Genomic DNA, 18,275 nt, shown 5'->3' on the forward strand with positions numbered 1-18,275 from the left:
TTAATATGCAGCTTACTTTTTTTATTCAATAGGGATATCTCTCTAGATCAACAAATATAATAATAATGCATAGCCTCATAACATTCCATAATGTAAATATAACCTAATAGATTTATCAATTTTCCTAATGATGGATGGCACTATAATTGTCTCAAGTTTTTGCTACCTCAAACAATGCTATGATTGGTATAATAAATACTATTGTACATATGCCATTAAATGGTCGTACTTTTATTTCTCTAGGAAGAACAGATAGCAAAGCATTGCTAGTACAACAGTATATATATTTGAAATTTTCAAATACATTACTACTGTATGAGACTTCTTGCTTCCTTTCTGCTAAATAGCATAGGAGGTTATTTAACATTTTAACTTTAAAAATATGATGAGAAGGCTTCCCTGGTGGCGCAGTGGTTGAGAGCCCACCTGCCAATGCAGGAGACACAGGCTCTTGCTCTGGTCCGGGAAGATCCCACATGCCGCGGAGCAGCTAGGCCCGTGAGCCATGGCCGCTGAGCCTGCACGTCCAGAGCCTGTGTTCCGCAACGGGAGAGGCCACAACAGTGAGAGGCCCGTGTACCGCAAAAAAAAAAAATATGATGAGAGAAAACCCTTTGATTTACATATTTCTGGCTAATATGGAAGTAGGACATCTCTAATATAGCCATTAATCATTTGCATGACCTCTTCTTTAATGTTTATAACTTTTGCCCATGCATACACAGGGTCAGGTTATTTTTTCTCATTTAAATTTTTAGGAACTCTGATTTAACAGAGAAGTTACCACTTAGCCTAAACATGCAGAGCAAAAAAAAATGTTCACTTGGTTTCAAGTTTGGTTAGATTTTATTTTAAAATACATTTTTAAATGTGTGTAGTAAAATTTTCTCTCACATATTTCACAGGTTCAAAATTATCCTTAAATCTTTTTCTTTTTATATTTAAAAATTTAGTCCACCTAAAATTTATCTTAGATGGCCTGATGAAGGATCTAAAAGTAAAGTAAAAATTTTATCAGAACCACTTTTCAAAGAACTCATCATTTTCCACTGAATTAAAATGTCCTCTTCATTATATATTATGTTCTCTTACTTACTTGGTTCTATTTACAGATTTTCATCAGTTTCAGAAATGTGCATTCCTATACCAACTCTATATTATCTTAACTATAGTAGCTTTATAGTGAGTATCAATATCTGATGGCAAATCTTTTTGTCTTATTTTTCAACAGTTTCTTCCATGTGTCTTCTCAATTACTATTCCAGTATTTACTAATAAAAATGTGGGTTTCAATCATTCTAGACTACCCACTAGATCTTATTTATAGCACTTTTCCACATGTATTGAGAAATAGTTAGCTACCATGACTCTTCTAATTTAAAAAGTTAAAATTATAGGTAAAATATGTTTTAAAAAGTCACTGTGGTGGGAGAGCAGGAAGATGGCGGAAGAGTAAGACGCGGAGATCACCTTCCTCCCCACAGATACACCAGAAATACATCTACACGTGGAACAACTCCTACAGAACACCTACTGAAGGCTGGCAGAAGACCTCAGACCTCCCAAAAGGCAAGAAACTCCCCACGTACCTGGGTAGGGCAAAAGAAAAAAAAGAATAAACAGAGACAAAAGGATAGGGACGGCACCTGCACCAGTGGGAGGGAGCTGTGAAGGAGGAAAAGTTTCCACACACTAGGAAGCCCCTTCGCGGGCGGAGACTGCGGGAGGCGGAGGGGGGAGCTTCGAAGCCGCGGAGGAGTGCACAGCAACGGGTGCGGAGGGCAAAGCGGGGAGATTCCCGCACAGAGGATCGGTGCCGACCGGCACTCACCAGCCCGAGAGGCTTGTCTGCTCACCAGCCGGGGCGGGCGGGGCTGCGAGCTGAGGCCGGAGCGCAGGGAGAGGACTGGGGTTGGCGGCTTGAACATAGCCTGAAGGGGTTAGTGCACCACAGCTAGCCGGGAGGGAGTCCGGGGAAAAGTCTGCACCTGCCGAAGAGGCAAGAGACTTTTTCTTCCCTCTTTGTTTCCTGGTGCGTGAGGAGAGGGGTTTAAGAACGCTGCTTAAAGGAACTCCAGAGACGGGCGCGAGCCGCGGCTAAAAGCGCGAACCCCAGAGACGGGCGCGAGCGGCGGCTGAAAGCGCGGACCCCAGAGACGGGCGCGAGCCGCGGCTGAAAGCGCGGACCCCAGAGACGGGCGCGAGCGGCGGCTGAAAGCGCGAACCCCAGAGACGGGCACGAGCGGCGGCTGAAAGCGCGGACCCCAGAGACGGGCGCGAGCCGCGGCTGAGGGCGCGGACTCCAGAGACGGGCGCAAGCCGCGGCTGGAGGCGCGGACCCCAGAGGCGAGCGGGAGACGTTGGGGCTGCTGCTGCCGCCACCAAGGGGCCTGTGTGCGAGCGCGGGTCGCTCTCCACGCCCCTCTTCCGCGGAGCCTGTACAGCCCGCCATTGCCGGGTTCCCGGGATCCGGGGACGACTTCCCCAGGAGAGCGCACGGCGGGCCTCGGGCTGGTGCAGGGTCACGCCTGACTTTGCCGCAGCAGGCCCGCCCCGCATTCCGTGCCCCTCCCTCCCCGCCAGCCTCAGTACGCCAGAACCCCCGAATCAGCGGCTCCTTTAACCCCGTCCTGTCTGAGCAAAAAACAGACGCCCTCCAGCGACCTACACGCAGAGGCAGGGCCAAATCCAAAGCTGAGCCCCTGTGAGCTGTGAGAACAAAGAAGAGAAAGGGAAATCTCTCCCAGCAGCCTCAGAAGCAGCGGATTAAAGCTCCACAATCAACTTGATGTACCCTGCATCTGTGGAATACATGAATAGACAGCCAATCATCCCAAATTAAGGAGGTGGACTTTGGGAGCAAGATCTATGATTTTTTTCCCTATTCCACTTTTTGTGAATGTGTATGTGTATGCTTCTGTGTGAGATCTTGTCTGTATAGTCTTGCTTCCACCATTTGTCCTAGGGTTCTATCCGTCCATGGTTTTTTCTTAAAATTTTTTTCTTAATCAATTTTAATTTTAAGAACGTTATTATACTTTACCTTCGTCCTTCCTTTCTTTCTTTCTTTCTTTCTTTCTTTCTTTCTTTCTTTCTTTCCTTCCTTCCTTCCCTACTTTAGACAACGAATCATCCCAAATTGAGGAGGTGGTCTCTGAGAGCAAGATTTATGATTTTTCCCCCTTTACCTCTTTTAGTGAGGGTGTATGTGTACGCTTCTGTGTAAGATTTTGTCTGTATAGCTTTGCTTCCAACATTTGTCCTAAGGTTCTATCCGTCCCTTTTTTTCCCTAAACAAGAATTTTTTAATTCAATAACTTTATTATACTTTATTTTATTTTTACTGTATCTTCTTTCTTTCTGTTTTTCCTTCTTTCCCTCCTTCCTTCCTCCCTCCCTCCCTCCCTCCTTTCGTTCCTTCTTGCCTTCTTTCCTTCTTTGCTTCTTTCTTTCTTTCTTTCTTCCTTCCTTCCTTCCTTCCCTCCTTCCTTCCCTCCTTTCCTTCTTTCTTTCCTCATACTTCTAGTAATTCCCTCTACTTTTTCTCCCTTTTATTCTGAGCTGTGTGGATGAAAGACTCTTGGTGCTCCAGCCAGGAGTCAGGGCTCTGCCTCTGAGGTAGGAGAGCCAACTTCAGGACACTGGTCCACAAGAGACCTTCCAGCTCCACATAATAACGAACGGCGAACATCTCCCAGAGACCTCCATCTTAACACCAGCACCCAGCTTCACTCAACGACCAGCAAGCCACAGTGCTGGACAACCTGTGCCAAACAACTAGCAAAACAGGAACACAACCCCACCCATTAGCAGAGAGGCTGCCTAAAATCATAATAAGGCCACAGACACCCCAAAACACACCACCAGACGTGAACCTGCCCACTAGAGAGACAAGATCCAGCCTCATCCACCACAACACAGGCACTAGTCCCCTCCACCAGGAAGCCTACACAACCCACTGAACCAACCTTAGCCACTGGAGACAGACATCAAAAACAGGAGGAACTACGAACCTGCAGCCTGCAAAAAGGAGACCCCAAACACAGTAAGATAAGCAAAATGATAAAACAGAAAAACACACAGCAGATAAAGGAGCAAGATAAAAATGCACCAGACCTAACAAATGAAGAGGAAATAGGCAGTCTACCTGAAAAAGAATTCAGAATAATGATAGTAAGGTTGATCCGAAATCTTGGAGATAGAATGGACAATAAAATGGACAAAATGCAAGAATCAGTTAACAAGGACCTAGAAGAACTAAAGATGAAACAAGCAACGATGAACAACACAATAAATGAAATTAAAAATACTCTAGATGGGATCAATAGCAGAATAACTGAGGCAGAAGAACGGATAAGTGACCTGGAAGATAAAATAGTGGAAATAACTACTGCAGAGCAGAATAAAGAAAAAAGAATGAAAAGAACTGAGGACAGTCTCAGAGACCTCTGGGACAACATTAAACGCACCAACATTCGAATTATAGGGGTTCCAGAAGAAGAAGAGAAAAAGAAAGGGACTGAGAAAATATTTGAAGAGATTATAGTTGAAAACTTCCCTAATATGGGAAAGGAAATAGTTAATCAAGTCCAGGAAGCACAGAGAGTCCCATACAGGATAAATACAAGGAGAAATACGCCAAGACACATATTAATCAAACTGTCAAAAATTAAATACAAAGAAAGCATATTAAAAGCAGCAAGGGAAAAACAACAAATAACACATAAGGGAATCCCCATAAGGTTAACAGCTGATCTCTCAGCAGAAACCCTACAAGCCAGAAGGGAGTGGCAGGACATACTGAAAGTGATGAAGGAGAAAAACCTGCAGCCAAGACTACTCTACCCAGCAAGGATCTCATTCAGATTTGATGGAGAAATTAAAACCTTTACAGACAAGCAAAAGCTGAGAGAGTTCAGCACCACCAAACCAGCTTTACAACAAATGCTAAAGGATCTTCTGTAGGCAAGAAACACAAGAGAAGGAAAAGACCTATAATAATGAACCCAAAACAATTTAGAAAATGGGAATAGGAACATACATATCGATAATTACCTTAAATGTAAATGGACTAAATGCTCCTACCAAAAGACACAGATTAGCTGAATGGATACAAAAACAAGACCCTTATATATGCTGTCTACAAGAGACCCACTTCAGACCTAGAGACACATACAGACTGAAATTAAGGGGATGGAAAAAGATATTCCATGCAAATGGAAACCAAAAGAAAGCTGGAGTAGCAATTCTCATATCAGACAAAATAGACTTTAAAATAAGGACTATTAAAAGAGACAAAGAAGGACACTACATAATGATCAAGGGATCGATCCAAGAAGAAGATATAACAATTGTAAATATTTATGCACCCAACATAGGAGCACCTCAATACATAAGGCAAATACTAACAGCCATAAAAGGGGAAATCGACAGTAACACATTCATAGTAGGGGACTTAAACACCCCACTTTCACCCATGGACAGATCATCCAAAATGAAAATAAATAAGGAAACACAAGCTTTAAATGATACATTAAACAAGATGGACTTAATTAATATTTATAGGACACTCCATCCAAAAACAACAGAATACACATTTTTCTCAAGTGCTCATGGAACATTCTCCAGGATAGATCATATCTTGGGTCACAAATCAAGCCTTGGTAAATTTAAGAAAATTGAAATTGTATCAAGTATCTTTTCTGACCACAACGCCATGAGACTAGATATCAATTACAGGAAAAGATCTGTAAAAAATACAAACACAGGGAGGCTAAACAATACACTACTTAATAATGAAGTGATCACTGAAGAAATCAAAGAGGAAATCAAAAAATACCTAGAAACAAATGACAATGGAGACACAACGACCCAAAACCTGTGGGATGCAGCAAAAGCAGTTCTAAGGGGGAAGTTTATAGCAATACAAGCCCACCTTAAGAGCAGGAAACATCTAGAATAAACAACCTAACCTTGCACCTCAAACAATTAGAGAAAGAAGAACAAAAAACCCCAAAGCTAGCAGAAGGAAAGAAATCATAAAAATCAGATCAGAAATAAATGAAAAAGAAATGAAGGAAACAATAGCAAAGATCAATAAAACTAAAAGCTGGTTCTTTGAGAAGATAAACAAAATAGATAAACCATTAGCCAGACTCATCAAGAAAAAAAGGGAGAAGACTCAAATCAATAGAATTAGAAATGAAAAAGCAGAGGTAACAACTGACACTGCAGAAATAAAAGAGATCATGAGAGATTACTACAAGCAACTCTATGCCAATAAAATGGACAATCTGGAAGAAATGGACAAATTCTTAGAAATGCACAACCTGCCAAGACTGAATCAGGAAGAAATAGAAAATATGAACAGACCAATCACAAGCACTAAAATTGAAACTGTTATTAAAAATCTTCCAACAAAGAAAAGCCCAAGACCAGATGGCTTCACAGGCGAATCTATCAAACATTTAGAGAAGAGCTAACACCTATCCTCCTCAAACTCTTCCAAAATATAGCAGAGGGAGTAACACTCCCAAACTCCTTCTACGAGGCCACCATCACCTTGATACCAAAACCAGGCAAGGAGGTCACAAAGAAAGAAAACTACAGACCAATATCACTGATGAACATAGATGCAAAAATCCTCAACAAAATACTAGCAAACAGAATCCAACAGCACATTAAAAGGATCATACACCATGATCAAGTGGGGTTTATTCCAGGAATGCAAGGATTCTTCAATATACGCAAATCTATCAATGTGATAAACCATATTAACAAACTGAAGGAGAAAAACCATATGATCATCTCAATAGATGCAGAGAAAGCTTTTGACAAAATTCAACACCCATTTATGATAAAAACCCTGCAGAAAGTAGGCATAGAGGGAACTTTCCTCAACATAATAAAGGCCATATACGACAAGCCCACAGCAAACATCATCCTCAATGGTGAAAAACTGAAAGCATTTCCACTAAGATCAGGAACAAGACAAGGGTGCCCACTCTCACCACTCCTATTCAACATAGTTTTGGAAGTTTTAGCCACAGCAATCAGAGAAGAGAAGGAAATAAAAGGAATCCAAATCGGAAAAGAAGAAGTAAAGCTGTCACTGTTTGCAGATGACATGATCCTATACATAGAGAATCCTAAAGATGCTACCAGAAAACTACTAGAGCTAATCAATGAATTTGGTAAAGTGGCAGGATACAAAATTAATGCACAGAAATCTCTGGCATTCCTATATACTAATGATGAAAAATCTGAAAGTGAAATCAAGAAAACACTCCCATTTACCATTGCAACAAAAAGAATAAAATATCTAGGAATAAACCTACCTAAGGAGACAAAAGACCTGTATGCAGAAAATTATAAGACACTGATGAAAGAAATTAAAGATGATACAAATAGATGGAGACATATACCATGTTCTTGGATTGGAAGAATCAACATTGTGAAAATGACTCTACTACCCAAAGCAATCTATAGATTCAATGCAATCCCTATCAAACTACCACTGGCATTTTTCACAGAACTAGAACAAAAAATTTCACAATTTGTATGGAAACACAAAAGACCCCGAATAGCCAAAGCAATCTTGAGAACAAAAAAAGGAACTGGAGGAATCAGGCTCCCTGACTTCAGACTATACTACAAAGCTACAGTTATCAAGACGGTATGGTACTGGCACAAAAACAGAAAGATAGATCAATGGAACAGGACAGAAAGCCCAGAGATAAACCCATGCACATATGGACACCTTATCTTTGATAAAGGTGGCAGGAATGTACAGTGGAGAAAGGACAGCCTCTTCAATAAGTGGTGCTGGGAAAACTGGACAGGTACATGTAAAAGTATGAGATTAGATCACTCCCTAACACCATACACAAAAATAAGCTCAAAATGGATTAAAGACCTAAATATAAGGCCAGAAACTATCAAACTCTTAGAGGAAAACATAGGCAGAACACTCTATGACATAAATCACAGCAAGATTCTTTCTGACCCACCTCCTAGAGTAATGGAAATAAAAACAAAAATAAACAAATGGGACCTAATGAAACTTCAAAGCTTTTGCACAGCAAAGGAAAGCATAAACAAGACCAAAAGACAACCCTCAGAATGGGAGAAAATATTTGCAAATGAAGCAACTGACAAAGGATTAATCTCCAAAATTTACAAGCAGCTCATGCAGCTCAATAACAAAAAAACAACCCAATCCAAAAATGGGCAGAAGACCTAAATAGACATTTCTCCAAAGAAGATATACAGATTGCCAACAAACACATGAAAGAATGCTCAACATCATTAATCATTAGAGAAATGCAAATCAAAACTACAATGAGATATCATCTCACACCAGTCAGAATGGCCATCATCAAAAAATCTACAAACAATAAATGCTGGAGAGGGTGTGGAGAAAAGGGAACCCTCTTGCACTGCTGGTCGGAATGTGAATTGGTTCAGCCACTATGGAGAACAGTATGGAGGTTCCTTAAAAAACTACAAATAGAACTACCATATGATCCAGCAATCCCACTACTGGGCATATACCCTGAGAAAACTGAAATTCAAAAAGAGTCATGTACCAAAATGTTCATTGCAGCTCTATTTACAATAGCCCGGAGATGGAAACAACCTAAGTGCCCATCATCGGATGAATGGATAAAGAAGATGTGGCACATATATACAATGGAATATTACTCAGCCATAAAAAGAAACGAAATTGAGCTATTTGTAATGAGGTGGATAGACCTAGAGTCTGTCATACACAGTGAAGTAAGTCAGAAAGAAAAAGACAAATACCATATGCTAACACATATATATGGAATTTAAGAAAAAAAAAAAATGTCATGAAGAACCTAGGGGTAAGGCAGGAATAAAGACGCAGACCTCCTAGAGAACGGACTTGAGGTTAGGGGGAGGGGGAGGGGTGAGCTGTGACGGGGCGAGAGAGAGTCATGGACATATACACACTAACAAACGTAGTAAGGTAGATAGCTAGTGGGAAGCAGCCGCTTGGCACAGGGATACTGGCTCGGTGCTTTGTGACAGCCTGGAGGGGTGGGATAGGGAGGGTGGGAGGGAGGGAGACGCAAGAGGGAAGAGATATGGGAACATATGTATATGTATAACTGATTCACTTTGTTATAAAGCAGAAACTAACACACCATTGTAAAGCAATTATACCCCAATAAAGATGTTAAAAAAAATAAAATAAATAAAAAAAATAAATAAAAATAAAAAGTCACTGTGAACGCACCCATGAGCTTTCATGTCCAGGGACTGAAAAATGAAAAGGCAGTGAGCAGAGAAATAAGTGGAACCATCTTAAAGGCATTCATCAAACCAGGTGAAAAAGGCTTTCGTTTTCAGGTCCTTTGAGAACATAGCAAATATAAATTCCTTCTAAAGAAACATCTTCATTGCTGTCCTCAAAGAACTTCCACAGATAAAGCCTCAAAGAAAATGAGCAACCAGAATTAAAAAATAATAATAAAAAAATAAAAATAAAAAAAGATATTAAACACACAGGGAAACAAAACACTACGAGTGGAGCCAGTAGACATCACAGACAATATAATCAGGCTCACAAATACTTTAGATAGTGGGATTCTCAGAGTACAAAGTTAAGTAATTTTATCTGTTTTAAAAAATTAAATACAGGCTTGAAAAATAAATAAAAAGCTACGAGATTTTTTTTAATGTAAAAAAAAGGACTCCTAGAAATGAAAGATAAAATTGTAACTCAAAACTCAGTGGACCATTTTAACAACATGTTTGCAATTGGTTAAGAAAGTATTAGTAAACCTGAAAGTAGAATTGAAGAAAATGATCTAAGATGTAACCCCCAGAACACAGAGATGAAAGTTTAAAAAATAAATTGAGTCATTGAGACTAAAGTAAGAATGTTTAACATATATCTAATGAGAGCTCCATAAAGAGAGGAGAAAGACAATGAGAAATTCCCCCAAATGATGAAAGACATCAATCCACAGATTCAAGAATCACAAGGAAAACCATGCAAAATAAATAAAATGAAATCCAGACTTAGATAAGTCACTGTAAAACTGCTGAACACTAAAGATAAAAAGATCTTTAAATCAACTCCCCTCCAAAGATATTATGACTCTCAAATGAGCAATAACTAGGCTGCTGGTGACTTTCCAATAGCACCAATGCATGACCAAAGACTAAAATGATATTGTCTGAGAGGTGAAAAAAAATAATAACTGCCAACCCACAATTTTATACATAGTCAAACTATTTTTCAAGAGTTAATAAATGTATAAAGTTTCAGAAACAAAAAGAGTTGGTCAACACCATACCCTTACTGAATAAAGATTTAAAGTATTTATTCTAAGCAAAAGTGAATTGATTTCCCATGGAAATCTCAACGTGGAAAAAAAACCTGAAGAAAATAGGCAAAAATTTGAATAAAGCTAATCCAGTATTGGCTAATCAAGCATTAACAATACTACTGATCAAGTTTTAAAAGGATAGAATTACTACATTATGAGATAGGGAGGGCTAATTAGAATTACAGTACCTTAGTCTATGCCACAAGACCCACTCAGATTAGGTCCCCAAATGGCACAGATACAGAATATTTAGCTTGTTTTAAAATTTAGAATACAATCAGTCCTAGAAAAAAAATACATCTTTCACATTACTCAAAAATTGGCATCTCAACTGTAAGGGAAACTGACAGACAAGTTCAGAACTACTTATTTAAACCAAATGGCAGACTTAGCTCTGAAGGATAATGGCTTGTCAGTCCTCTTGGTGCATCACATAGACTTTTTAAAAGCTGTGTTCCCTTGAACATCATCTTATGGCAGGTAGGTAAATTTCTTTCAGTTTTCTTGTGATGGATAGAGGTGCTCACACTATCATCTGGCAATAAAAGTGAGGGAACTAGCCTTGTGTACCAAAGAAAACCTGAAATCTCATCACTACATTTTGTTTTATTTATCCAAAATATTCATATCTTTTAAATTACTCAGTAATAAATTATGGACTTCCTAATACTTTTTTTTCATCTGCTTACTTCTCTTTCATAATAGTGGAGAAAGCCCAATTGGTTTACATAATAGGTTATGTATTGGGACATTAGTTTCTAGGCAATGGAGAGCCACTGAAGCTTTTTGAACAAGGGTGTAATGTAATTAGAGTTACGATTTTAAAAAATTATTCTGAAAATGATCCACATTTTATTTGATAAGGGTATAAACCACTTAGCCATTGAAGTTGAAAAGCAAACCCAAAAGGAGGATGGACTAAATCTATTGATTGCACTTCTGCTTTGTAACCTTTGTGCATGTGTGTGCATATGCACACACACACACATATATCAAGACAACATATTTAAATAAAAATATTGTTATCAAGAATATTTATCAATAAATTCTGCTGGTTAAATTGTGTTGCTCCTCTGACTTCTTGTTACTTTCAATAGGAATCTATGATAAAGAAGAGTCTTTTATTTTACATTCAGTCATTTAGTCAGTTGTTTTTCTAATGTATATTATTAAATTTATCTATCTAGATATAAAAGTCACAAAATCTAAGTACACAGATTCTGTAAAATATGCAAATCTGTGGAAAAACCAAAGCTTTACAACTTAATATAAAATTTTGAAAGAGAAAATAACTATTATTTGAAATAAAGCATCATGAAACAAGAAACATTTTTTAGCAATTTTTCAATAAATTTATAGACTGACCTTATGCATACTGTTTTTTCAAAAGAAAACTATTGGGCTTCCCTGGTGGCGCAGTGGTGGACAGTCCCCCTGCTCATGCAGGGGACACGGGTTTGTGCCCCGGTCCGGGAAGACCCCACATGCCGCAGAGCGGCTAGGCCCGTGAGCCATGGCCGCTGAGCCTGTGCGTCCAGAGCCTGTGCTCTGCAACGGGAGAGGCCACAACAGTGAGAGGCCCGCGTACCACCAAAAAAAAAAAAAAAAAAAGAAAAAAATAAGAAAACTATCAAAAAATATAGCCTAGTATTCACAGTTTGATTAATCTGAAACGTGTACTTCCGATTGAGAGATACAATTGTAAACAACAGCCTGCACGAACAGGCAGAAAAACTGACTGAGGAGGTACGACAGAATTGAGTGTACCTTTGGAAACTAGAGCTGTAATCCAGTTTGTAAGAAAGTAAAGAATGGAAGTATTGGCCTAAACTCCACTGAATCACAGAAACCGAACACAATACAACACAAGTGACATCCTTTTTTCAAAAAGGCACAAGGTTCATTGAGTTGGGTGATTCAATTACCCTCTCAACCTGGAAAGAACCCCCCTCCTGATCTGAAGTCCACTGGCAGAGCAATGTGGGACAGCCTACATTGTACACAGCTGGTAAATAGCTAAAAAGCTGCAGGCTTTAAAGTACAAGAATCTCTGACCTTTCATGATTGGTGCAATGATTCTTCAACAAAATACTACTTACAACAGAGTTCCTTAAAAGTCTGCAAAAGATTACATTTTCAATTAAATACCTCCAAATATCTTCTCTTCATACGGAAATCTGTTTAAATAAATACAATGTGCAATGTGCAATGTTTCATCAGGTAGTAAAGAATTAATGAAACAACATTTTTTCCTAAAATAGAAATGATTTTAATCTTGTTTAGACACTTTATAGACTTTTCAAAGAATATCATTATTCCCATTTTGTCTTTTTTTAATAAACTTTTGTAGACCTTAAATGAATGTGCTATACACTAATTAGAATCACAAAATCACTATTGAATTATAGAATATATAAGGAAAATTTAGCTAGCATGCATCATAATTCTAGTATCTCCTCATGCATGAAGCCAAGAGTACTACTACCTTAGATATAATTTTAGCCAAAACACTTTCTACTTCAAATTTTGGACATTTTGTTTTACTCCTTTTCTCATGAGGTTATTAAATAAATGAGATTTCATGCACACATTTCACATAAATTATTCATTCTCACATACAAGACAGAGATCCTGTGATGATAAATGTTTGGGATACTACAAAGTTAGTATCCCTTTTCAGATTTCATCTTATTTACAAAACAAACATAAATCATTGATGATTTCCTACTATCTACAGAATTAAGTCTCAAATATTGAGCATAGAATTAAAATATTTTCACGACCTAATCCCAACCTAATTGTCTGGTCTCTTTCTCATCACTCTTGTTCATGTAATCTAGGCTTCATCTTAGCTACACTGAATTTATTATATTTCTCCAAATATGCCGTGTATACACCCATATTCCTGCTTTTTCATATGCTGAATACTCTTCCTGAACTGCATGGATTGCAGCACTAACCATATTGAATTATGGCTAGGTTTTTGTGTTGCTTTGTTTTTTAACGTATCTGGCTTTGCTTACAGATTATGAATTTCCAAAAGGCAAGGTCATAGCAGGGACCCTTTCTTACCCAGTACCTGTCACTGTGTTTGGTACATAGTAGGTGTTCAATGAATAACACCGGCTACAGAAAAAGTAATCACTTGTATAATATTTACCATATTGAATGAATAGGGAAGTTAATAATTCTACATCAACAAAATATTTGTTGAATAATTACCATATTAGAGGTTTTTTTCACATACAAATATTATTTAGTTTATACCATAATCCTGTAAGACAGATGCTATCTTTCTTTCATAAATGAAGGTAAAGAAATAAGTAATTTTCCCTGGGTTCACAAGCGTTCAATCTAAAAATTCAACCTGGACTTCAAATCCTAAAAAAACTGACCATGTAGATTAATACCATGTCCTATACCTAAGTAATAACCTCTAAATCTTTTGAAATTCTAAAGCTATATAAATTTATAATTTTTCTCCTACAATATTTTTTAAATCATTGACATATTAAGAAATGATCTTTATATATTAAAAGGCACCTGGTAGTTGAAGGGGCACTTTACTGGATTTTTGCAGCATTTTAGAACATAAGTTTTAAACCCTGTGAAAGGAAGGATTCGCTACATCCTTATGAGAAGATTACTTCAGCTTTTGCTCAGTTAAAAGATAAGATACTTGGCTAAGAGATTGTAATGCTCCTTTCACAAACAAAAGATACTATTAATTAATTATTCAATCAATAAACCATTCTCTTAGTGAATAAAAATTAGGTTTAGCCTTACATTGACTTAAAAAAAAAAAAAACTGAAAGATCAAAATTCCTTTTTTTTCTACTCATGCCCATAAAAGTCTGTTTTCTATTTTTTAATTGTTGGGGGCTTTTGGTTACAACTCTATCAGTCTCTATGAATTATTCCAAATCTTAAACGAATTCCCTTGATTTGTTTCAGTGTGCCAGAGTTAATACCAAAGCACATTTTAAAACAAAGATACGGACTTCCCTGGGGGCGCAGTGTTGAGAGTCCGCCTGCCGATGCAGGGGACACGGGTTCGTGCCCTGGTCCAGGAAGATCCCACATGCCGCGGAGCGGTTAGGCCCGTGAGCCATGGCCGCTGAGCCTGCGCGTCCAGAGCCTGTGCTCCGCAATGGGAGAGGCCACAACAGTGAGAGGCCCACGTACCGCAAAAAACAAAAACACAAAAGTACTTCACAAATTTGAATGTGTTCAGATAATCAATGACATTCCTATCTATAAGCATTTAGCACGCCTAAGCTAGAGTAAATCTATTCAGTGAATGCTTTGTATTAAAAAATGACTAATTTCAACACGAACTAATTTTTAAGACAATAAACAGTGAATACGCATTTCACAATAATCATATCACAAACTGGGAGAGACTAATTAATAAAATGTGCCACATTTTCACAGGCCTATAGAAATCATATTTTTAATACTTTAACCCAATTTACTAAGACAAGCTTTATGCTTTAATCATGGTCATAATAGATAGAGAACAAGATCAAAGGCTGTTATTAATTTTCATTTGCAGAACTGAATCCAAATTTACCTTGTTTGAGATACTTGTGATGAACGATTTAATATCTAGATTGGTTGGACAGCTCTTCTGACAGGGGGCATCTGCACATTTCAGGCATCTAGGGAATAAAATAACTGAATTAAAGAAACTATAAAGTAAGTGAGATAATATTCTATATATTCTCTACCCTATACCCATTCAGAGTTAGTGTCTATTAAGAACAAATAAAATTGTACTATTTTTAGATACAAAAATTTTTTAAGCAATAAACATAGAGTACTTGTGTTTCACTTTTTGCACACCTCCTAAGGTGTATGAAATGGCACCACTGAGGCTAATAACTGCCCTTTCTCTTGGTGCTCCTCCTAGAGTTTAAGAAGATCAAACTTATTTAAGATACATCATTCATCCATCCATTTACTAAATCAGTCTTACTTGGATCCCTCACAACACTGATAATGCTTAGAGAATGGAGTCTTTTATGATAAAAGTTTTGTATGCCTTTTACACCACAATTATACAAACACAAAGGTAAAGTCTCTCTTTTTACCACGTGTAAATTCCTTTCTTCCTCCATTCATCCCTCCCACTTTTCCACCCACCTCTCCTCCCAGCCTTCTTCTTCCCCTGCCATCATCCCTCCCTCCCTCCCTCCCTCCTCCAATTTTCTGATGTCTTTTAACCTACGTATTATTCACATGGCAATTGGGCTTTGCAGTAGATGCCTCAATGCATAGACCAGATCTACCCCCTTTCAGACTGAAGTATTTATTCCTCCAGCTGCTGTGCCCTCACGTGAAGAGAACAGGCTGAACCAAGGTCATGCCCCCTTTCTAGCTGCTGCCAGTTTCCAATCACAGGTCAGTGAGGGGAGATAGAGGCGCAGTCTCCTTGCCCCCACTTGGGGAATAGGTCTGCAGGGATCTACTGCAGCCTTTATTGTAGCTATGTCTGTCCAATCCTGATTCCTTCACTCTTGTTACAGGTGTGGATCTTCTAATAGACTTCCCACATACTAATCTCATATCAGAATCTGCTTTCTGCGGAAATGACCAGAGACATGTTCAAACTTCAGTGTTCCTAAGAACCACCTGGGAAGCTTGATAAATGTCATAATTTCCACAGAGAAGCCCCTCCTGAGTCTGAGTTACTGGTCTGGGAATCTGCATTTTGGAAAGCCCCTTTAAGGTGATTCTGATAAACATGGTTGGAGCCACACAGTGAGAATCACAGTTCTATAATTACTACCTTAGGACTGAAACCACTGGTTAGAATGGTCTTTAATTTGTACATTCATATACGTATTTGTGTATTCATTTGATAAATATTTAATGAGCCCTTGTTACATGGCAGAACCTGGGATATGAGGTTATAAAAGTGATGAACAAGACCACCATGGTCCTGCTCTCATGGAACTTGCAGTTTGGAGGAAGTTCAGACATATAAAAGGCACTTGTAGTAGTCAGTGTGGTCAATGTGAATTTGGGTAAAAACAGCATGCTAAGGGAGCATATAAGAGGAACAGTAGTCCTGGAGGGAGAGAGTGAGGCAAAGCTTATTGGGAACAATAACACTTAAAGGGATGATTGAAGAATGAGTGGGCATTAGGGAAGCAAATGAAGGTGGGATTTGGAGTGCAGGGTCACTCAAGAAAATGACAAAGGATAAAAACAGTACGTGCCAAGGCCTGGAGAGAAAAAACATGAGAGGGTAGGTGAACTAATGGAATCTGGTATGGCATAAAGTGAAAGTGGGAGTAGTGAAAAATTAAGCTGGTGATCTGAAATTTAACATACACCATTGTCACATCTGTCAGAAGACGAGAATTCTCTGAGAAGTTCACTGAGAATGAGTCCCACGTTGCTCAGTGACAAAGGTCACTAGCTGGCTCATTTTCTATCCACTTCCAAGTGTAAAGACGTTGGTTCATTTCCTTTAAGAAAACAATACCGGTCTCCTTGTCATTCTTTTATAAGTCAGAGAGTCCTCTTCATTGTCTGAACCAATTTCTCAGTACCTAATTAATATCTTGTTTTTAAATCTGATCTCTTCTCTCTGGTTTGTGCCCTTAGCCTTCTCTCTAAATTAAATTTTACACAATGAGTACCGAAGGCTTTTCATAATCAATTGTCCTCTCTGAAATGCAGTCATTAAACCTCTCCCCTATCATTTCACTAAATGCCATTGTTAGATTCACATTTATAATTTAGTTGAATTCCTATCTTCTTATACTTATGGGTTTTTTTTTCCCTAAAACACTGTCACCGAGTTTAAAAAGAATTTCTTGGAAGTATGATCAGTAGGACAACAATCCAAAAAGAAAACAAAGCATGGTTTATTTGGTCCTTGATGTTGAAACGACGTGATACTTATATGTGTTATCTTCACATGGATAAATATGTTGTACATTAACAGTGGTTTGAAAGGATTTCCTATTATGTGGTAAAATAAAATAGCTAAAATAAAAATAGCTATAAAATAATATGCAATCTTAAATGTCTTCTGATTTGTAAAAAAGTCATTTTGACAATTTTTTAAATATCTGCCACTCCATAAGAATAAAGCAACAGAAATACTTGTTATGATAGATAAAGATATAGATAAATAGATAGAGGATTCTGGTTATCCCTAATGAAGTCACAAGCTTTCGGCTTTTCTTTTTTTTAACACGCAACTTGAATAATAAGGCAATTAAAAAATAAAGTTATAATGTCAGCAGGTATGAATGAGCCAAATTAATTCAAAGTGTATTTTTCTGTTCTTCCAGAGAAATCTTATATTCAACATAAACAGATTCACTTAACAGCACTGACAACACAAGGAGTTTTAGTTGTGGTTATTAAGCCTCTTTACCAAATAATTCTCCTTTTATTATTGAGCTAGTTCACAAATAACAGCTGTTGGAAATGTCAAATGTTAATGAGGCAGGGCAATGGAAACCTGAATTGTAGCATTCTTTTTTTCTTTGGTGCCATGAATATGCCAGAATGGGCAGACTCTGATAATAATACCATCTTGCAATTCTCTAAGCGCTCTGCAGACTAAAGTGCATCAGGCTGCCATTAATCCCACTTATCACTCTGACAGCTCAGTAATTACACTACTGCTATAGCCAGGTAGTCCTAATAAAATATCAACCACTGCAGTGGAATGCATACTGGGGAGATGTTTTATTAAACTTGGGGGGGATTGATCATCAAGTGACATTAGTGTTGACCTATTTTTCTATTTGACAATAAATTATCCTTTGACCATGCCATAATAGATATTACAGAGTGCATTTACTGTACCAAATCAGAAAGGTACTGCATTACAATGATGTAGGCAAATGGTGTAAATAAAATAACAGAAATGCATGTCAGAATGTATTA

At 38.1% G+C, this 18,275-nt stretch overlaps 1 protein-coding gene across 2 annotated transcripts in view; it reads right to left on the reverse strand.

The window, feature by feature from the left end:
* DPYD (dihydropyrimidine dehydrogenase) overlaps nucleotides 1-18,275 on the reverse strand; it is an 814,043-nt gene that overhangs the window by 606,696 nt on the left and 189,072 nt on the right. For both annotated transcript variants that reach the window (XM_079926015.1, XM_079926014.1), the window contains exon 4: nucleotides 14,935-15,022. In XM_079926015.1, the coding sequence (XP_079782141.1) occupies nucleotides 14,935-15,022 (88 nt within the window). The remainder of the gene's footprint in view (nucleotides 1-14,934; nucleotides 15,023-18,275) is intronic.

Source organism: Stenella coeruleoalba (genome assembly GCF_951394435.1).
Source record: "Stenella coeruleoalba genome assembly, chromosome: 1".
NCBI lineage: Eukaryota > Metazoa > Chordata > Mammalia > Artiodactyla > Delphinidae > Stenella > Stenella coeruleoalba.